The 23,244-nt window shown below is 41.5% G+C and overlaps 1 protein-coding gene and 1 long non-coding RNA gene across 6 annotated transcripts in view; both read left to right on the forward strand.

Annotated features, from left to right (window-relative positions):
- Positions 1-5,914: 5,914 nt before the first annotated feature.
- Positions 5,915-23,244, forward strand: part of LOC107389776 (phospholipid-transporting ATPase IH) — a 48,954-nt gene continuing 31,624 nt past the window's right edge. For all 4 annotated transcript variants that reach the window (XM_015966124.3, XM_015966125.3, XM_015966126.3 and 1 more), the window contains exon 1: positions 5,915-6,135. In XM_015966124.3, coding sequence (XP_015821610.1) covers positions 6,097-6,135 — 39 coding nt within the window. In that variant the 5' untranslated portion in view covers positions 5,915-6,096. The remainder of the gene's footprint in view (positions 6,136-23,244) is intronic.
- On the forward strand, positions 12,755-13,501 carry LOC129164932 (uncharacterized). 2 transcript variants are annotated; one of them, XR_011516202.1, is made up of 4 exons: positions 12,755-12,893; positions 12,968-13,039; positions 13,114-13,184; positions 13,280-13,501. It is a non-coding gene; the product is annotated as an uncharacterized lncRNA (long non-coding RNA). The 2 variants fall into 2 exon arrangements; XR_008564401.2 differs by lacking the exon at positions 12,755-12,893 and having other exon boundaries at positions 12,908-13,039.

Consider the following 23,244-nt stretch of genomic DNA (forward strand, 5'->3'; position numbering starts at 1 on the left):
TTACAGTAATATGCAGTGGCGGTTAGGGGGATGTGGGGGCGGTCTCTGCGATGGCACAAACTTTGTTTTAGCTTGGACATAACTTTATTTTTATTGCCTATAAAGAGACAATCTTTAGGGTTTTTTCACGAGCCGCTCCAAAAGGTGGTCCTTCATTGTCTTGTGATCTGTGCTTCAGCTCTAACAGCCAGAAGCTCCGTGCACTCCAGTTTACCATCTTGAATTATTCTGAAAGTGAAACTGACTTCTGTTTACTTTCATTTTTAACATTTTAGCTGAGCGGGGGTCGGCGGGCATTTCACACGTGATCATGACATCACTCTCTTTTGTGCCAAGACGTAATCTTCGTTCACAAATTGGGCATTGTGGTAATATTACTATCAAGCTTATTGGCATGAAAGTTGCAAAATTCCCACATCTCCACGCCACCACAGAGCTTTCATAAGACACACTGGGGTAGTAACGTTATGCTGATTTGCTGGCAGGTGCATCTTATGAAAGAGGCTTTAGAGAGGCACATTTGTAAGAAAACACTGCAAACATGCCTTTAAGTATGTCAAATTTTAGTGATTGATTACAACTTCATAATAACAGCAATGTAGTTCCTGTTGTTTTTTCAGGTAAGTTTATAAATATAACTATTTTGCAAAAAATACACTTTTATCTGAGTTATTTATCTCAGTGACTAAATGAAAGTCTTTGTCTAGGCATCTCTTTTCAATTTCACATAAATGAATTCACTCGCTTTGGTTCCACATATTGTATTAGGCTAATTTATCACAAAAAAATGCAAAATTATTCAGTACATGCAAGCTTACTGTTGTGGTGGCATAGACCCACCCTGGACCAACCCCCCCCCCCCCCCCCCCCCCCCCCCCCCCAAGGATGGCCCCTGGTCTGAGCTGTCACCTGCTGATCAAAGCCTTCAGAAGACACAATCTTTTACTTTTTTAATCCAAAAGACAAAAATCTTTCCAAAGTTTCAGGCCTTTCAGTGTGTTTTCTGTTATGTTTATAGTCTATATCCTTCATGTTTGACAATCAGCCTCTAGCATCTGCCCCTCTTCATTTACACACTCTGAAAACTATTTTGACCCTTCTTGACCAGAACACCCGTGTAAAGCTGACTTTAAAAAGAAAAACTCGCCATCCATTTTTTTGCCTACACCAGCCTGAAAACGAGAAATGTAACCCACAGCCCCATGTGTACAGAAACTCATTCTCGCCCTTGCAGAAGACAGAAACAAGAAGGAAACAATGACCCAGCTCTTGGGCTCAGATGAAATCGAAGCACCCAGTCAGGCATGTAATAATCTCAGCAAACAGCTGTGGAAACATCTATATGCTGCACCTTTTGCTCCGTTGATATAAAATTTAACAGCAAACAGAATGTTGAAAAATCTGAGAAATTGGAAATCTCTTAAATACGCAATGAATTTTTAATGGCTGTAAAGTGTGCCATGAGGCATTACCATCCATGTAATTGTCCAGGCTAATAAACAAAGACTGTCTTGTAATTTGTCCATAGAGACAAGCTCATCATAGTCCTTGAGGAGTGGATTCAGCAGTGATTAAGAAGTCAGAGCAGAAAGTGGTGGATGCCTATACATTATTAACAATGTCTGGCCTAATCAAAAGTCTCAACACTGCAAATCAAACGTCTGAGCCAGACATCACACCTTGCTGACAGAGGATCTCCCTCTGGATGCAGCTAATTTTAGACTCTGTCCTGAATCACAGTTGAGATTTTGTTATGTTAACGGTACATTATTTAACTTATAAAACCACCTTGTTAGGGTGGCTGCTGTATGGAGCTCCAGTTACATTAAGTAAATGAAGCTTTGATGATGAAATGTAAAGAACAGCTTTTATTGTTTGCTTTGACCTGCTTAATGAAACTTGTCATTCAAAAAGTCCAAACTCCATTGTTTAATTAGAAATCAGTCTGTGGGCCTTAAAAGTTGCCATGTCTGTGTTCTTCTTTACAAAAGAAATTTACAACATTGTGGAGTACTTTACAACAGACACAGAATGGCATTACGGCACAAACTAAACTGCGGTATTGATAACTTTAAAGAACTTTTGATCATAAAATATTCTAATAAATGCCATACTAACCAATTTTTAATTAATTAGAGTCACTTAAAACACGACGGCAAGTCTGATCACGTAAAAACAAAAGAGTCACTTTCCATTTCCTGTTCTCAAGTTCCGCGTGATGTGACAATCCGACAATCACGACTTTCCAAGAAGCGCTCAGCGGCGCAGCACTTCCTGTGTGACCATTTGACTTCCCAAAACCACATCTATCTCCGGTGTGCCCCAGGCTTAAATCTCCTCCTCTTTCGGTCGGCCGACAAAATGAATGCAAGTCAATGTGGCTAAAAGAGCTATTTTCTAATCCTCTTTGTCTTAGGCCCTGGATCACATATATTGTACTTCAATTTAAATGAAAACTAATGATGGGTGTTTCGACCACGCCAGTTACTTACTTTGATATTTATCAGCGTGTAAAAGTTTGTAATTAGCATAACTACAAATCAGACAATGGCACATCGGATACATGACATCACCACAGAATCTCCTCTTCTCTAGCGTGGCTACTTACCACACGGCCAGATTTATGGTTCTGTCCTCCTGAAGGGAGGATTTTAAGTACAGTCACTTTCCCTCTGTTTTTCACAAAGTCTGGTTCAATCGTGTCACTTTTGTAAAGCGCATTTGTAGTCCAGGACTTATTTTCACACAAAACCTGAGTCATCACCAACGCAGCCGCCCCGTTGGAGGCATGTGAGGCCTTACTTGTTGCTTGTTACTACTGTAAACAGCACGCTCAGGGTCATCCTTGCAACTTAAATTAATCTATTATTCATTTGATCGGTTTTATTTCACAATTAGTAAATCATTGCTGTGTTGTGGGGTGACACTCGTGATCGCCAGGGGAATAAAGGTGGAATACATGCTAACGTTTCACCGTTTTCCTGCTTAGAGGCAAAACTACGGAGACCAAGTATCTCTAGCATAACAAAGTCTTGTTGGCTCGCTTGGATCACAGCTATAAGGCGACCAAACATCACCTCGCAGAGTATTTTTATTCTGGTAATTTACAGATGGTGTACATTTTTTATTCATCGTTTCTTTCTTTCAACCGCGACATGCACACGAAACACACACACTCGCACACAGACACACAGAGGCTACACACACATACCGGTGAGCTAATGCGGGTGCGCTGACACACAACACAACTTCTCTAGCTCCACTTCTTCTGTGGGATGACAATTTTGATTGTTTCACTAGAAAAACCAACAAATAAAGCAATTACCTCTCATCCGGATGTTTACATCCGCCCACACCACAAACATAAAAGGTGAAAATGTCCATTATGCAGAACTGCAGGAGCAACAATATGTCATTGGTGCTTCGGTCTTGGGTTTTTCATTAGGATCAAAACCATTTTTAACGCAGATTTTGTCCACATACCGGTTCCCAACATCTTTATAATAACGTATCCCTGTATATTCCGCATCCCTTTGGGGATTTTATAATCTTGTTTAACACTTCCTTTCATCGAAATCCGCTTCTTCTCTGCGACAGTACCACTTGTTTCAGGGTTTGTTTACACACGTCAACTTTCCAACATGGCCGCGCACATCCCAGAATGCTATGCGTAATCACATGATCACAAGCCCTATTGACTTGCATTTTTTTGTTCTTCCGAGGCATCGACATAAATATATGGACAATGGGTTTCCATAGACTCAAATAACAAGTTTTTCTGCTAAAATGGGAGGTGGCCACCACCGCCATTTTGACTGTGTCACAGGTTCCGTCAAGCCCAGACAATTCCATAAAAGGGAAGAGAGGAGGAGCTGAGGGTGGGGCTGTAAAGCTGGGATCGACTGACGACACCCGGTCGAACTAGTTACAAGCTAACCTGAAGCTAACCCAAAGCTAATGCGGAGGTGGGAGCTAAGCTAACGGAGGTAGCAACCTAGCTACAACCAGAGTTAATTGTGCACAACACCAGAGCTTCTGACTGAGTCAGAGATACGCCAGGCTGACCGCTGGGTAAAACCGGGTGGAAAACAGAGGTCTCAGAGACTTCCACAAGCCGGCAGCTGCACAGCAGACAAGCGCCGCTGCGATCTGAGATGCGCAGAGCTGCCGCTGGGGAGAACCGGGTGGAAAGGTTTCCATCCCAGAGCTCCACAAGCCGTCAGCCCGCGCAGCACACAGAAGCCGCGATCAGACAGATGCGCCGAGCTGTTGGGAACCAGCCGTCAGCCCGCGCGCAGCAAACAAGCCGCGATCAGACAGAGATGGACCGGGCTGCGGGGAGGGGATAAGGGTGGAAAACATTGGTCTCCCGAGAGCTCCACAAGCCGATATTCGGAACCCAGCTCCACCAACTTCTTATATTTCAACCCATTTTCTAAAGTGCAGCATTATGTTAAATGCACTGGGTTTTACCCTTTTACATTTAAATGTCATGGTTAAACAGTACATGTTAAAATCTAAGCTCAGCTCGGCAGTGACCTAAAATACATAAATATAATTTTACTTACCGAAAAAAATGAAGTGGAGACTCCTTGGACGTTCTATTAGTGCAATTAATGCCACATCAAGTCATTTTGTCCAACAATTGCACAAAAAATATCCATACAAGAATACACACACACAGAGACTCAAAATCCCGGAGCAGTTTCCAAGCCAGGCCGAGGCTCTACTGAGGCCTTTCCACGGAGCTAGCTCTGCGGTCACGTGGGTCGGATGCTGATTAATTATACAGAATTTTAGGCTTTTAATACACTTAAACAGAAGAGTGAGAAAAAAATTCACCCCCCTCAGAGTTGTCATGAGTGTAAACTAGACAATTTAAACAAAAAACATGTTTTGGTACCAGGCTGTAAACAAGTTTATTTCTGCTGTGAAATTGGTATTTTTAACATGAGAGTCTATGAGGATTTGCTCGTTTCTGACAGCAGCCCCCAGCAGATGAGCGTGGAACTGCAATTTATTTCACTTCCGAGTTTGACTCATTTTCAGAGCTGCATTGTGGGGGCCTGTTCCGAGGACCCATGGTCCGGAAGTAGGCGTGCTCCCTCCAATATCAGATTTTTTTTTGTGTTTATTTTTTTTAATCCATCAATCAAACAGTCAAAGACATACAAATATGGAAAATAAAATAAAAATGATGTAATACATACACAAGAGAATATCAGATTTCTTTTCTAATTTCCCTGGTTGTGATGTCACATACAAGGATTCTTTTTAAAAACAAGACAGCTTTTATTAGGCAGATAATTCCTAAAACCAAACACTGATAGAATTGGGATAAACATTTTTATCCCATGAGGAATAAACAAAGTTCATCTTCTTAATTAATAAAGTTAAAAAAAGTTTCTGCCAACTGACTAATTATTTTTCCTAATTACGTGTTGTGTGGTGAACTACAAAGTGGTAAGTTGCTAGCCTAGTGAACTAGACCAAATTCTTGCTTTGCAAAGTTTTAAATAATACATTTATTTAGTCTGGCTTGCCAGGCTATTAAGTTGCCTCATCTGAAGTCAGTTTCCGCTTTGTTTCAAATTTCCCGATGCTCCTGAACGTGTCATTTGCTCATGCGCCGCGCGGTCATCTGACGCGCACTGTGGCAGCCAGCCGCTGTGCTGTTCCCGCACAGAGTCCCCAAGAAGACGCTCCTCCTGTAAAGCAAACATTTGAATTCACCAAAGCATTTTGTCTAAAGGTGAATTCGCTGCAAGAGCACCCTAACGCTTATTTTGGTCCGGAAGCGGTGAAGATCTGTGTTTTTATTAGTATTTAGGTATTTTTTGTGGAAATGTCGCCAGCAGCGCGAGAGTAGGGCTGGTGTAATCGCCTGGTGGTGGCTGCATGGCTCTTCCAGTGATGCCACGAAAATCAGAGCAGCGGAGTGGCTGAGGGAGACCGCTGCTCATCGTTGGATCACAGCGGCGGCGGTGAGCGATGGATACGGATGGACAGACCCACATTAGGTAGCGTTTACGAGGATCCAGGGAGAGCAGAACATCTCTGTCGCGTAGTGTAGTTGCCTCCGGAGCTGTGGAAAGGATGGATTTCAGCCTGCTCCGGAATATCATCAGCAGATACGTAAGGGCCACCATCTGTCAATACTGTCACGACTGATGTGTAATATGCTGCAGTGTTTATTATAAATAATAATAATAATGTGGCGGGCATGCAGAAATACAATAACTTCTCTGCCCTGGGGCTTTTGCTTTGGCAGGCGTTTAGCTGTTTGTTTTTATGGTGTTCAATGGAGAATGTACCAGCAGCCACAGTAAGGACATGTGAAACTGTTGAATAGAGATGAACTTTACTGGACCAACTAACTGACCAATAACACGTGCACACGTGACAGAGTCCAAACATTCCTACTATTTTGTCCCATAGGGATTTAATGCAATTTGTGTGAGCTCATTCCCAGATGGCTAGAATCTCACTTACAAAACATAAACTTAATAACAGGTCTTGGTGGGAACAACAGCTGTCAAGTGTTTGTGATCCTTGGTAATGAGTCCCACGTGTCATCGTAGAGGACTTTTGGACAAATGAATAAGCTAATTTTGTCCTGTGAAAGACATGCCGAAGATGAGAGGTTGGACAGAGTTGGAGCAATCCCATCAACCTAACGCTGCAACTGTTCTTTTCCTTAAATGCATTGTTCGTTTTACTCCAGGTGTAACAGGACAAAGACCTCTGCCTCATCAGTAAACAAAACATTTTCTCAAAGGACTTGAAGATCCTCTAGATTGCTGTCTGATGTTACCAAAAACAAAGTTTTGAGCCTTTGATTCGGAACCTTGAATTGTGACCTGACCATAAACCTGCAGTGCTTAGCATTTTGCTCTGGGGTTATTTGTTCTTTAATTTGTTTAGAACAATGCACAATGTGTCTAGCTTGTTAAGATCTTTTAGCCTCAGGTGTAGGCAACCCCAGTCCTTGAGAGCAACTATCCCGCATATTTTAGTGGTTTCCCTGCTCCAAGACACCTGATTTAATGGTTGAATCAAACCATTGAATCACGCTCTGCATAGCCAGGCCTGCTAATCACCTGCTGATTAAAATCAGGTGTGCTGAAGCAGAGATACCTTTAGAAGTTGCATTTGTAATATTAAAACAGGAATTATTAAACAATGACTTGAATAGTGCTTCAAGTTATGCTGCTCTTCTGCTATCTTGTTGGCATAGAACCCATTGGCGTTGTACGTACCGCGGGTAGTAAACTACGTCCTTCCAGGTTAAATCGGTGGGTGTTTTTACAACATGACGCAATCATAACTGTAGACCCAGTAAGCGCTTTTGTCAAACCACTCGGAAATACAAAATAATGTTCGAAGCCTCATATCGCTGATAGAACAGAGACATCTTGATCATAAACTGTCTTTTTAGATCCATAAATATCCAGTTAATGTACTCTAATAAAATAGTTAGTGCACAAGTCATATCTTCAAAATTGAACATAATATACAGTTGGATACCTTTGAATATTCCTTCAGATGCATCTCTTTCTTTCAAAGTTTTTATAAATTCTGTTGGCATCCTGATATTAGCTTGGCAATGTTGATTTCCATCTTAACTGAACCAGTAGATGGTGGCTTAGTCTTTCTGAGGCAAAATCTTCAGTTATTGGTCAATAGGTCAGAAGTGCCACTACCTATTCTTACATGTGTTGTGCTCAGACCATTTGCGGTGCAGTATGTTGTTGATTGATGCATCAAATAGAAAAATGATATTTGTAAAACAATGAAGTCTCACACAGGCGAGTTTGTGATACAACCTTGCGTTTTGCTTCCTTAAGCTAATTAAGAACCATTGCGATTGGCGGATCACACTGAACAGTAGAAAAGAACGTGTAGAGTTAATTTGCCTTCAGCATCACAACAGGACCTGCAATGTCACGATCGTGCACTCGTACATTGCGATGTTGATGCACAAACGTAACATCACTCAGCTCTAGATCATTGTGATTTAGAGCTGCATTAGCAAATTTACAGAACAAGCTAAGTTTTGAACACAAATACTTACAGAACACTCACCCCTCCCCTTGGGTAACTTCCCTGAGATGCATCCACCGCAACCAGAAACCTGCATTGCCTGAGGAAACACGGGAGTCCTAAACACCAGTCGATGTTTTCGATGTCCAAATATATTTTGTTGTCCGTGCCTTCAAATGGTGTTTTTCCTTTTGGAACTCTGGTAGTTTGTCCTAAAGTTGAAGTGGCAGCAGCGGACTGTTTCTCCTTCTCTGGTATTATTGAGCGGAGAACCTCACATCAGTGGTGTTCTGCTGCTAAATGCATGCGTGCATAATGAGTGGAAGACCCATGGAAGTGCGTAAGTAAAGCCGGGCGTACACTGTGCGACTTTTTCACTTTTTTGAGCCGATTTTCCAGTCGTGCGAGAATCCACGACATCGGGGCGAGTTTTGCGCCGAGCGGTCGTGTAGTGTACAGGGGGTTACGAGAGGCGATTAACACCACGTGACCAGCTGCCGATCAGCAGTCGTGAGGTCGCACGGACTTCTGGCGTGTTTAATATTTTGCTCGCCCCTCGTGAGGGTATCGCACTGTTGAAGCGGCGCTGCGAGCAGCTGCGACCCAAAAAGTATCAGAACCGCTCACGGCGCATGCGCAATCCTGCATCAACGCCGCTCGCTATTTCCCTAATAACACACGCTGTTCGTTTTTGTTTCTACACGTTTTTTTTACTCACAAAGATTGTCAAGAAAGCACGTTTGTCGTGTTCATGTCAAATTAAACTGATCACAAAACACAGATTTACTTTATTTTGTTTTCCTCATCCAACCCCCATAAATCCCTGTGTGTCCTCCTGCAGCACTCCCGAAGGACAACAGGCAAAACAAGACCAAAACGTCTGACGTGTTGAGTAAAAACTGCTATCTTTAGCATATTTTTAGGGCCGACGTGTTGCTACCAGACGTACAGTGTGAGCAGTCAGGTCGCATCCGAGAACTGGGTCGTGCAGTGTGAGCGCCTGACTCGTGAGATCTGCCCTGCGAGGAAGTCGTACAGTTTGAGCTGAAGCTGAGTGCTACGAGTGAAAAAGTCGCACAGTGTACGCCCGGCTTTAGAAACCGACAACCAGATGGTCCAGTAGTTGCTTTCTGTCTGAGCCGTGTTATTGGCAGAAGTTTTTAGACAAATGCAAGAGAACCACATTATTACAGTTTTTTTTTCATCTCTACTATGTATGTATGGATATACTATGTTAGAAGGTTGTTAAGCGGCATGAAAAAAGGTTTTAAAAGGAACGCCAGCTATGAGGATGTTTGTGCCCTAATAAGCCACAAGTTTTCTGTTGTACCAAACATTGTTAGAAATACACAAAATATTGCTGTTTATTTATAAATCTATAATATTTAGTAAATTTTTTACATACGTAGGACGCCATGTTTTCCACATGCAATTAGGGTTGGGCATCATTTGATTTTGAATTATTCAGATTCTGATTCCTCCTTTCAGTTCTGGTCCCCATCGATTCCCGATTCGGATTCTTTCAAGACATGACATGTTTTAGGCCTAGTCCACACGTAGCCATTTTAAAAAAAAACGAATATCCGCCCCTCCAAAAACTTGCATCCACACCACCTTGTTTAAAAAAAAATCTGTCCACACGTACCCGGATACATACGTTGTTAAGGACATGCCAGACCTGTAGGCGGCAGTACTTCCCCCGTTCTTAACCTCGTCCTTCGTCTGTGGTGTTCCTCTAGGAGCAGTAATTCCACTTGCAAAAACAAACAAGCAGAAAGCGCTTGGACACTTGATAAAGCGAGTGCAGCTCTGAGGGCATCCATGCTGTCGGCTATTGTAAACACAGGTCGCACATGTGATGTCAACATTTTTTGTTGCGGAAAGTGACGTTGCGGACCTTAAAACTCCGGTTTTGTCTGTCCACACGCAGACACCCAAAACGGAGAAAACGCAGATGTTCACTTTGGCCGGAGTTTTTAAAAAGATCCGTTTTCGTGTGAAAAAAATCAGTTTTCGTGTGGATAACAGGCCAAAACGTTGAAAAATATCTACGTTTTGGCAGATCCCTGGCTACGTGTGGACAGGGCTTTAAATAAGCCAGCTAACCACAGGCCCTACTTAATGAAATAATCTTAACTTCAACAGGAATTTTAATTCTATGAACAATGACATCACTTTCATTTAGACAAAAACATGTTGTCATGGATTTTATCAATATGTTTATCAATAACCCATTTCCTATAGTGAAGAGAGAAGGAGACAATGAGCAGACAAGTCAAACAGTTATAACTGTGGCATGATGCACGAGGCTAAATGCCCCGAACATCCGGTCACAGAGTTTATTTATACCAAGAGAGAGAGAGAGATTGTGTGTGTGTGGGAAGTCAAGAGTGTGTGTGTGTGTGTGTGTGTGTGTGTGTGTGTGTGTGTGTGTGTGTGTGTGTGTGTGTGTGTGTGGGTGTGCCATGCAAAGAGGCATAGAGCAATACATTTACATTCAGTTGACTGAGTCCGTGATCAAGAGTTAATAAACATAAATTTTTCCATAACACATGTTTTGGAGAAAAAAAGACTTGCAGGACAACCAGTGTGTTTGTTTCTGACAACAACCAAAGTCTGGAAGAAGCCTCTGGGATGAGAGGCTAAATGTCTCCAGCATATCCAGAAACGTCCAGCTGTTTTCAGCTAAAACTCTCGGGATGATCATGTCCAGGATGACTGAGGACTACACCTCCATGCTGCAGCAGCGTTCAGTCAGAAAGCAAAACTTAAATGTAGCTGCTGTCAGTAACAATATAACAGATTTTAAACATTAAAACTCAACAGAAATAGTTCAGAAAGGAAATTAAAATGTTCACAACTTTGTGTGTGATTTATTATTATTATTTTATTTATGTATTTATTTATTTATTATTGTTTTTTTATTGTGGCAGAAGCTGGTGTGGTCCGCCACAGAGAAGCTTCTCTAGCATGATGACTTTTAATTATTCTACAGGTTATTGTTATTATTGTAGCCTTCTGACGCTCACACACTCGAGTGTTGGTGAGCGGCTGCAGCTGACTGCTGATGCTCCGTGTGTGTTTTTATTTCTGCAGTGAGACAAACTCACCTCACACCGTCCAGAGATTGTCCTTTAAAGCTTCTATTAAAGAGCAAGTAACGTCTAAATTAACTTTTTTTTGCTGATGAACTGTATAAATGAGTGTCTAATAGTGTTTTAAATGTGTGTATTCATTATTTTAGCATTTTGGTGCATTTTCTTAAAAAAATAAAAATTCTGCCTAAATACCACAGTATAGCTCCACCTTCAGCTTAAAACATAGAATTTGACTCATTTTGAATAAATTTTAGCCAATGGCTAAAGAGTAAGATACTACGTAATCCAGTAGAGTACTACGTAGCAGCTCTGTGTCAACGTTATAAAAGCATCGGGAGTCTCGGCCACGCCTTGTGGCGAGTTGGGAGTTGGATTTGCATGAGAGTGTAGGAGGCTAGCCGTAGTTCAGCATTAGCATATAGCATTAGCATATCCTAGTCTTTAGCATAGCTTTTAGTGTTATACATACTTATTTAGTGTTAGCTTGGCGTTTGGATATTGTAGTTTAGTTACTGTTTGGCTGTTAGTGTAATTAGGAAAGTAGTTCGGGTTTAGTGCTCCATATCGTGTTAGAATGGTGAGATGGTGTAGTGTAGTATGGTTGCGGAGCTCTGTCGGGTTGCACTCCTTTCCGCTGGACTTAGAAATTAGGCGCCAGTGGTTGCGTGTCTGGAAAAGATTCAGCTCCCGCCTGGTGCTGTAGTTTGCAACCAGCATTTTACCCGCGATTCTGCACGTCTCCGTTCCAAGAGGGAGGCTGTGCCCACCGTGGCTCTTCCGCGATTTAGATGCAGCCCACCGACTCTGCTCCCCCACCATGACGGGCTACAGTCTGAGGTGAGTAAGCTAAATAAAAGTTTTAACATCTTCTAAAGACAATTTCCTACCTAAATGCAAAGTTTGAGAGACGTGGTTCACTCCATTTAGCTAATATCAGTCTGCACTGCCTTCGGGCTGATTTGTCAAGTTCACAAAATGTGGAACGGGATGTAAGGTTAGAATCAGCGGCGAATCGGAACATATCTCGAAGCCCTGGCCGACAAAACGGTCCACATGACTGTCAGGCTCAGAGAAAATTCGGGTTGTTTTTGTGTCAGTCGGTAATTCAGCAACAGTGACTCTAAACTGACGCAGCACTAGTTGACAGACAGCATTACAGCGTGAAATCTAGCACAGCGTGACCCGGTTCCGTGAGGAATTCTGTTCAGGAGGTCGCATTTCAGGGTCTCCACATCATATGTGACTGACTTTTACTTTATAATAACATCACACACTAGGAATGTTATAAAGCGCCTATATGGGACAGTTTCTTTTGTATTTTATCTGACTTTATAAACATCAATGTGCTTCTATTTTTTTTCAGGCTAAATCTACCCAAGACACTGGCTGTCAGACTGATTTAGTAATCTGCAAGAATGCACTTGTCCAGGCTGACGTGGTGTTACCCGTAGCAAAGGTGAATTATTTTTAATAATCTTCTATGTAAACATTTTATTACCTTCTAGTTTTAATTTGTTTTACAGATTGTTACAAGTGATTTTATGCTCTTTTAAACATTTATAAATGTGCTGCTTCTTTGTTTTTATAGAGCTCACAGCCTCAGTGTCTTGTGACACAGGGACCATGACAGAAATTCATCTTCCAGAAGGTCCCAGAGCATCCACACCTCCTGAAAAGACCACGGTGTGAGGTGTCTGCTGTTGATTCCAGCTTCCACCTCAGTGACAGTGCAAGCTCAGTTAACTGTTCAAGGTAAAAAAAAATTAAAACATTTCTGAATTTTTAAGATATTAACAATTAAATAAGTATGTGATTACATCATGAAGGAGGCTACTGATTCTGGCCCTGTGACACTTGGTGGTCACCACCAGGTGGTGACGTGTGAGCTGATTCACCTGGTAAATAACTTTTAAATTAAATATTTTGTTTTTGCTATCAAAAGTAAATTAACTAATAACCTGCATTACTGCAGGACACTCAGCAAAATATGGACTCTACACCATGAGGCAGGCACACGTTAATAACTCTATAAGAGCACATAAGGTAAGCAACACCACATATTATTTTTATTACTGTACACTGTCCTGGATTTGTTTTCTTTCTGCATGATTTGTTTTCTTTCTGCATCTCATCATTAGCCTGGCTGATCACCTGATAACTCCTGTCATCTGGTTATGACAGCATGAGGATGTCCTCACACACCTGTAACCTATCAGCTCATCAGGCAGAATAGAGAGAAGAGACAACACCACATCTCCTGTTCCTGGAAAGCCTTCAGCCTTCCTTCGATGACTGAGAACCTCCATCAGCTCTGTCTCCTGTCTGCCTACAATTATTATAATAAATATTGTGTTTGACAAGTTTTTTGTGCTGCCAAATATCTCATTTTGATTCCAGTTTTGATATTTTAATGGATATTTATAAATTACATTAATTGAATTATCACATTGTCGCATGTTTAACTAGCTCTATTGTGATTAACTAAACTAGCACCTCACTGTTAAAAGCTCGTTTTAATTTCAAGCATGTTTAAGTATTTATGGACATGAACAAAAACAGGAAATATATAAATTGAGATTTATTTAATTAATATAACAAATAAGGGGGAAAGAGTCATTGAAAGGCACATTCTTCTGGAAGTTCCTGATCCTGAAGACACCAGCAGGAGACCAGCTGCAGACACCAGAGGATCACCTGCAACCAAGAGCAGCTAGTATCAGTAAATAAATAATGAAATCAGGGCAGTTTTAATGGGCTGAACACATTACAGAATAATTCTCTCATGGTATATTTTCATAACTTTATGCAGCAGACTAGCTTGAGCCCAGATCTCCTGGAGAGCTGCTATCCAGCACGTTTCAGTGGATTTTCCTGCTTTAACAGGTTAGATAAGCTGTTAAGCAGCTCAGCTGTTTGTTGCTGATTAAAACCAGGTGTGTTGATGCAGATAAATCTCTAAAACATGCTGAATACTAGCTTTTTAGGGCCATGGAGACAAACCCTGCAGCTAATCCAATGCTATGGCTAACGGCTACTTACGTTCAGAGATGGGTCTGTTGGGTCGGTTCCAGTAATTTCAGGCAACTCACAAGCTCAAAACAATAAGGCTCATGTCCGGTTGTCTCCTCCAAATAGACTTGGTCCCTTTCTTCTCGAGTGTCTGGGTAAGGAGGGGGAGAAACGTCCTCCACTTCTAATGACTGCTCAGAGTGAAGGGAGCTAGCTTCGTCTAGTTAGCCGTCTCTTCGTCACTGCCACGGCTCCGCCCTCTCGGTCCTCCAGGCAACGCCTACTAATGTTGCAGTTTTCAAAATTGATACGTGGGTGGGGTAAGACTCTGAGGCACACTTGACATGCACTTTAAATCCACCGTGTTGACATATTTTAATAAGTTTCCTCTACGCTGCAGGAGTTAAAGTTTACATTACAAAGTAAAAGTTTGGCAGACGCGTTTGTTTATATTTGGCCGCTGCGTGCCGGGTGGGGGTAGAAGGGACTCGGTGCTACACACAGACAGCTGGTGTGGTCAGCTCTGAAAAGCGTTGATCACAATTTTCAGATCACGTTTATTATTCACGGAGATTGGCCGCGGATTCTTCTTCTGGTCGGTATTCTAGGAATCAAAACTAGGAATAGAAATAAAAAACTTTGAACGATTCCGGGAAAAACTAACAGTTGGTCCCGGTTCCAATCGATGCTCAATTGACCCTACGCAATGCACTCTGGGGTCGATGACATATATTGGTTGAATAGCTATTGATGCTAGTGTTTGTTTATGCACTCGCCATATTAATAATTAAGTAAAATGCTGCATTGTACGGCTTTTGGATGTAATCTCCAGTCAGAGGGCAACAAGGGGGTGATGTGAGTTTACGCTTTCCCACTGGCAAGAAGAGGAGAAAGCAGTGGGAAGGTGCTTGTGGACGGACACAACTTCTCAAAGATCCGCAGCTGTGTTCCCAACATTTTTCTCCTGTGGCGTTTGAGGCTTAAAGTCGACCACAACTACGTAAAGAGCTTACCAGAGCGGCTGGGTATAAGAGAAGGTGGAAACTAAATGCTTTATCGAACATTTTCCCACACAAGGAGCCTAAACATGCTCGGAGAGACAAGAGACGCTGGACGTTCTCCTGAGCCGACAACCCGCTCCTGCGGCTGCCGCTTCTGTCGTGTTCGGCGAACCATCGGACGACCTATGAGTTAAACTATTTTTACAAATATTATAAAAATGAAGACTCTAAGAAGTTTTTTACACCACGTTAATATAACTGATATTAACAATTATCTTTTAACTCATTCATCGCCAGCCGTTTCCTGATCGTTAACGGCCTTCGCTGCCAGCGTTTCTCACCGTTTTTACTGTTTTTTTAAGAGTCACAGAACGTTGAGCGCTAGCATGATGTCGATGCCAAAACAACCTAAACAAAGAGGAGACTCAACTCTTACATCAGGAAGAAGCCGTGTGTTTCGAGCGTTATCCGTTCTTTCATAATCCGTTGTCAAATTGTGATCGGCAGACGCTTTTCCGGTTCGCGCCTCACTTTTTTTACAGGAACGGCCCAAAACGATCTCCAAACACATGGATGGTCTGCTCCCTGATCATGTGATCTGTGACGTATGCGGATGAAGATCGGCTTCAGGGCTGAGATATTTGTTCTCTCAGCGCGGGGGCTCGGTCCAATGCTCAAACAGTAAAAAAAATGCAAATGACGACTTTAGTCGTCATTGGCAGTGAATGAGTTAAGAACTGCAAAATTTTGTTACCTGGGTTCCTTTTAAGCAAATTTGTTTTCCAAACTTGCTATAGTAGCTTTAACAAGCGTACGGCTTTTCACATGGGTTTAAGCTGGTTCGAGTTGCCTTCTCCCCTCATTAAATAAAATCGTCATTGTAAAACTGCATTTTGTTGTAGTTCAAGTGTGATGTTGAAATGTGTTTGCTCATGTCAAACATTTAAGTGTGATAAATCAGAATCAGAATAAGCTTTATTGCCAGCGCTCCAGCGACCCAGAGCATAGGAACTTGACTCCGCAAAAAAGTATAAACAAGAAATCTGTAAGCTCTGTACCCCTAAACTGGTTGGCTGAGTGTGTCGCTGCCGTCTTCAGCCTCTGGTTACCTGGAAGGACAGGAAGCACCTGATGGGTGATTGGCTAACAGTAGGGCTGGGCGATATGGACGAAAACTTTTATCTCGATATTTTTTAGCTGATTTCCGATGTACGATATACATCTCAATATTTTTCCTACTGTAAAATATTTGTAAGTTAACTCACTTCAAGCTGTCTTGAGAAATTATATACATACATCAGTAGATTAAATGCATAAAAATGTATTGATACTAGTCAAACTATAACCTTAGTGCCTATTCTCTATACCAGTCTGAGCTTTAGAAACACTGGTACAGCTGTCTGTTAACACACACACACACACACACACACACACACACACACACACACACACACATTTGAGAGCTAGACGTGTGTCAAATGTCCCACAGGCACTTTTTATTTATATATTTATAATTAATGTAAAATTGTTTAAATTTCATCTAGAGGTGGGCCATACCGTTGATTTCTTTTCCAGAGGGAAAAAACATCTATCATGTTAAACTAAATGTATGATGATGTAATTGCATCTACTGAAGATCACATGGGTCATGCACCGTGGAGTTATTAGTTATCAGGACAAACATGGCTGGAGTCTAACAGTATTGGCTCATATCAGCGATTATACCGTAATGATTCAGTCTCTGGTTGCTCTTTTAAGTGTATTATTTTCATGCTACTGTCGCCGTAACCCACGCCTTACAAACTCTTAACTTTTTCAACAGAATCACTCGTAACGGAGTATTTACTAGCATAGCTAACCAGAGCGGAAAACAACGGAACCAGAACAACATTTCTCACCTACTGAGCTCGCCTTCAAAATAAAACGTTAACCCTACAGTTTACTTTTCTAACCCTTAAAATACGTTTGAGGTAATTTGGCCACTCCGGCTATCCGTAGATGTTTTCTGATTTCACAGGGGAGGGAGGGGTTTGGCTCGTCTCCACACGAGCAGGATGGATAAACAGAATTCTGTTGGCGTTGAACGTCCCCAAATAATTAAAAACCAGGTTGCCAAATGCAAAGTTTCGAGCAGCACATTTACCCAGAGGCTCTCAGATTGAGCAAATTTGTGAGAATATACGTAATAACTGCTTAGAGACGGAGCAACATGTCGCTAGCATAGCGGCTAATCGCTAGCATAGCAGTTTGACCAGCTTTATTGATATAAAGATATGAAGTCATCTTATATCTTGTTTAAAAATTATACAGATATTTTAAAAATATCAATATATCGCCCAGCCCTAGCTAACAGTAATGCAACTTTACCACTGACTCTGTTTGCTTTGCAACGCTGATGTTTTATCTCCACAAATAACCCAAGTCTGAAGGAGTTCTGCCATGTTGTGGAGTTAGCATCTATTAGCCCAGACGTTCTCTACTCACTCTTGGACACTAATGCCACCTAAACACTAGCATCGGCGCCACTCCGCTCCGCCTGCCCCAGCCCGGCCTTTCGTTCCACACTGCCTTAGGAATGTGTGTGTGTGTGTGTATGTGTATGTGTATGTGTGTGTGTGTGTGTGTGTGTGTGTGTGTGTGTGTGTGCGTGCGTGCATGCGCCCGCCTCACAGCAGACAGACACAGAAAAACGGCTTCAGTCAGAGGCTTGTTAACTCCTCAGCGTCCAGAAGGATAATGAATCATGCTGGAAGCCCCCGCAGGCTGATTTATCTGCCAATCAGAGGCTCCCCCTAATGGTAGGCGTGTTTGTGAGCCGGCCAGTCAGTCAGCAGTGGACCAGTTCGGCTTCAGGCAGACCTCCTCAGGAAGAGGGCTGAAAAAACGTCCAGTTGGGCGTGGGAAAAGGCAGAGTGGAGCTGATGCTAGCGTGTAAGGGCCATGAACCAACAACAACCTTCCCTGTCACGAGCCAAGATGGGTGAACCCATGAATGCTAATTTTCAAAGTGACGTAGATCTGACTGGCTTTTCTGATCCGAGCATTTCCCTGCCTGTTTTACACCGGTGGATAATCCAGACAACAGAGCTACACTTTTTCATTTTCAACCTGTGAAACTCGGAGTAACCAATCGTATTTAACAAATAAAAATAACGGTTTCTCAGTGAACTTGGTCTTTAATCTAAGGTGGGTTTTTTTCTAAATTGAAGTCATGTGATGGTGGTCTACACCTCTAATTATGAGTGCTTTTTGTTGTTTGCTGGTCTTCTCTGAGTGGTCCTTCTTGTGTGTGATTATACTTAGTGACAGGGAGCTTGACTGATGCGTAACTGGAGATAACATCAAGGGAAATCAGATGCATAAGTGAGCAAGGGAGGTGGTGAGAGAGAGGGATGGGGTCACTGAACACTCTCCCTCATCCCTCCCCCTTCTTCTCTTTCCTCGTTGACTGGCCGAGCCGACAAGGTATTTAAATGATCCAGATATTGATTTACAATGTGGGGGATGGATGATGTACCGGCTCTCTGGACCTCTATTACCCAAAGGTGTATCACCTTCTGTTAACCCTGACATACTCTGAACAGGTGCTCCCGTAATGAGACGACATAGTAGAACAAACATGGTACCTTGCAAGGTGATTAAAATGTGATAAGCCTTTTCAGACAGGGAGAATAGGTTGTACATACCAAGGTCAAAGACACAATTCTGTCCTGCAGTCAAATGAATTTATTTAGTCTAGTTTACCCTAAATAGAAAGTATGAGGCTGTTTTGTTTTTCTTGTTATCACCTTTTTCATGATGGTTTTATTTTATTTATTTATTTTTTTGCTTGTTTGGTTTTTTTTGTGAAGAAAATGCTCTTGTTACGTTCTGTTGTTCAGCCACTACTGATGAAACAAATTCAATGTAACACTACTTGCCTAACTGTAATTTATCTTATCCAATATTATTTATAGATGTTGACTGATATGTGTTTTTAACGATAGATTGCTGCGGCTTTTATAAATCAGGATAGCAGATGACCGGCCTCTGAATACAGCAATCTAACCTTCTCACCAGCTGGTGAACCATTTAGTAAAAACACATTTTGGTCCCTATATCTTAATGGTACATGCACTGAACTTAACTGGAAAAAATTGATTAAAATCTAAACTAAACTTAAAAACTAATGAGAAAAAATTGATGCCAGCACTTGAGCAAAAAGTTTAACATTGTTATTTTACTTTATAAAGACCTATTATTTTACAATATTATGTTCAATTATATCATAATTCTCAGAAATCAATGAAAAATTCCAAAGTATGTTTATTTGTATTAATAAGACTTTGTTATTGGCATTAACACTTAAAATCTACTAGAATACTGAATAAATATAATTGTCATTTTCTTTGAGCTCAAGGTCCACTTTTGTGGATTTGGTCCATTGAATCTATAGTGATAAATATGGTTCCAGTTAAAGTAAAATGGGTTGGGGTTAAAATGGTGAATGACCTGTATTTGTATAGCGCCTTGTTCGGGTTCTACAACCCCCCAAGGCGCATCACAACACAATTAGTCATTCACCCATTCACACACTGGTGGTGATGAGCTAAAATGTAGTCGCAGCCCCAGGGCGCGCTGACAGAATCAAGACTGCGGAACACTGGCGCCACTGATCCCTCCCGACCACCACCAGCAATGATCCATATTTTCTTTTTGATAAGTAGAAATTATGGCTGCATTCTACTCTAACTCTAATTTCCCTCTGGGATTAATAAAGTATCTTTGAAATGAATTGAATTTGAATGTAGCCACAAAAGCTAGTTCGGCAAAAAGGTTGCAATTTGAACTTCCTCAAAATTAAATCCAGCCCTCATTAATTAATTAATTAATTACACAATTGTCAATCATAGTCTTTCAACTCAAAATGGTTCCCATGAAATTGGCCTCAGCTTCTGATTTAGTTCCTTTGGAGTCTTCAGGTGTTGTGCTCTAAAAAGCTCCCCTGCTAGAAAAGGAACCACTACTGTAAGAAGTGCAACGATAAACAAGCATAATGTTGAGCAATGCTTCAACATTATTTGAGTATGAGTATTGAGCTCATCCAGGGTTGATACAAGTTCTTTATAAGATGGCGTTAAACAGCCTAGTTAATATTAGGTCTTTATGGTGTGTTAGAAATGTCAGGTCAAAGACCATCATCATCTGTAAAGTTGGAAAAGCAACATATTTAGGAAGCAGATGGCAGGATGTGTTTATGGTAATCTGTAGCTGTGTAGTAATTTAGATAATTAAATAATCTGGGGCCAGTGCTTTCTTAAGCAAACATGACATTCTTTTAACCAGCAAATCTATAGAGAACAGCAAAATACTTTGTAAAAAAAAAGAATAAGATGGTTTCATTAGGTTTTTGTTAAGCATAAAGCTGAAACAGGACATGTTGTTGCACAGTAAATAATATTCGTTACGTTTAAGCCCTCTGAGAATCCAAAGTTTACTTTGTGCGAGCGTGAGTGTTCGTTCCTACTCCCCTCCTCATGTGCCCTTTTCATGTCTGGTAATAATAGCGGTGGCGTGATGCCTCAGACTGGCATGAGAACTGCCTGAGGTCATGATCGGTATATAATAAACACTGTGGCTGACATTGGTGACAAATATACTCTAAATCCACATTTTACATTTATTTTTACATTTTACTCACTCTCCTCTTTTGATCTCACATTTGAATAAAACCTGCGCCTGCTAAGACTATTCACGAAATCAGCTGATGAATGAAGCGATGGTTGGAGACCTCTCGCTTTTATCACAGAAGTGGCAGAAGGGTTCCAGCAAGCCGATGGGCTTAAGAAAGGTTCCTAGCAGCTTTCCAGCTCTTTGAGTCCTCTGGCATGTGTTAAAAGCCAGAACACTGCCTGCTGCATTCCTGTCTGCCACATGACATCTCACTGCTACAAACTGTTAAGGGCAGTCTATTCCTGTCTGCTGCACCCCGTGGTGACGAAGCCATGCTGGAGAGACACCAACCGCAGGTGACAAAGGAGCACAGGATGTGTGTCAGACCCCAGCTTTCCCTTCTGGCGTGTCTTTATGTCAATAAAAATGTTTTTCAGCTGAACTGCAAGCTCCTATAATGCTCTTAAACTCCTATAGTACAACACAAAGTTTTTATGGGAGCCATTTTCAAGCCTGTATTGGCGCGTCAACATCAGATGTAGAGAAAATGAGGTCTTTTTGGATGCAGATTACGGTGACAGCGGGAGGAGTGAGGAGCAGAGGGAGTGACGAGGAGAAGTGGCACAGCTGGATTAAAGACTTATGTAACTGTTGGATCACAGCGAGCAAAGTGGGAGACGGAACAGGAGCATTAACGGAATACAAATGTTTTCTTTTAAAAGCATACTTCTTATATTCAGCCTTTGATTTTGTCACGCGTTAAGTTGTATTTGTCATCGTGGCTTCAGGGGGCATTCGTCACCAAAGGTTGAGACAAAATGTACAGCCTGCAGCTTCTATCCTCGTGTGTAGCTGATTAATCTGTGTCTTTCTGTAAAAGAGAAAATATTTTTAAAAATGTGTTAAACCTAAATAAAAGAGGAGCTTAGGGATTTTTTTTTCTGCAAAAGAAAAATACTCACGTTTTCTTTGAAGATAGTTTATGTGTTTCGATTTCCTTCCAATCTATTCTGGCAAAGCTGAAGGAACTGACCCCAGATTCACTTCACCAAAAGCTGTCCCTCCATTTAAAGGTATGGTTGAGTGAAACATCTTTTTTTAATGATTATTTCTGATTCTAATCAGCCACTCTTGAGTTTTACATGCAGGCTGACGGTCTCCTACACCTATCTCCTGTGGAAGCTTCGTATAGAAAATGGACGATGGAATGCTTTGACTTGAAGATCCTCACATATCTATGTCACACTGTGAATTTGCATTCATGGCCTCACCCATCTTGGCCCATGCACTGCTTTGATTGCAGTAAAAAGTAAGTTATATCCAAGTTAAACGAAAGTCTGCAGCAATGCAGAAACCGCCCCTTACCCCCTTTATGCCGACATTGCCTAATCTTTTGTAAAAAGGACATGTTTGCGCCACATTACCGCCACGGTCTGAACACTTATAAATGAACTAAGACTCCCTGTTGCCGGCTCGGCGTTGCGGCAAATTGGCAGCATTGTTTTCTTAAAGAGGGGAAGCATCTCACTGCTTCATAGCTATGCTAAATGAGATCATGCCTTTTTGTTGAATGTCTAAAAGCGTGAAGTTCTGTCTGTAAATCAATTTGGTCACGCGTGAGTTATTCACCATCCTCATCCTCCTTGTGTTGGCGTTTTTTTTACTTCCTACACATAAGTCTTTCTTCTCCTTTTGTTTTAAAGTGACAGTGTGTATTTTTCCTGGCGATAGGGGGTAGTACATACCTAAATCGTTGCAAGCAAGCAGTTTTTTTTGTGATGGAGTAAAACCTTACCAACGTATACCAATTAGGGACAAAAAGCCCTGGGGAGTTCAAACTTAAGCTAAATAACATGCACATCAGACTCATTTTCATCACTGGTAATGAGTGAAGAGGTAAATGTGTAAAACAACATTTAAGAATGGCGAAAGTTAACCGTTTGTTACAGATCAGTAAATGCATTTTGTCCTCATGGGCTCCCGTAGAAGGAAACATGGCATCTAATATGGCGTCGCCCAGAAACTTGGACCCGCTCCTGTGGTTTTTAGACCTGATTTTTGTGGTTATATGTTACGAAGCCGCCAATATTTTTCAACAACTGGGCATCATTTCATCCATTTTCAACAACATTTTGATGGATATTTCCATAAATTAATAGTAAAAACTACACATTGTCTCTTTAAGGTGGCTAGTTAGCCATCATTCTTTGTACTACTGTAGAAGTATGTATGCAATCTTTGGGTGTGTCCAAATTCAAGGATAGCATCCTTGTAAAGACCTGACTTACCTCGTCTACGTAGGTCGGGTCCTTCCTCGAGTGCTAAGACCAAAGCGAGCTGCTGAGAATTTTGACAGTCTGGCCTTCGGTATTATTTTTGTCCTTACTTCAGCATATGTTCTATCGGTATAGCAACCAAGACTGCAGTGAATGAAAGTCAAA

Source organism: Nothobranchius furzeri, chromosome 14 (assembly GCF_043380555.1).
Source record: "Nothobranchius furzeri strain GRZ-AD chromosome 14, NfurGRZ-RIMD1, whole genome shotgun sequence".
NCBI lineage: Eukaryota > Metazoa > Chordata > Actinopteri > Cyprinodontiformes > Nothobranchiidae > Nothobranchius > Nothobranchius furzeri.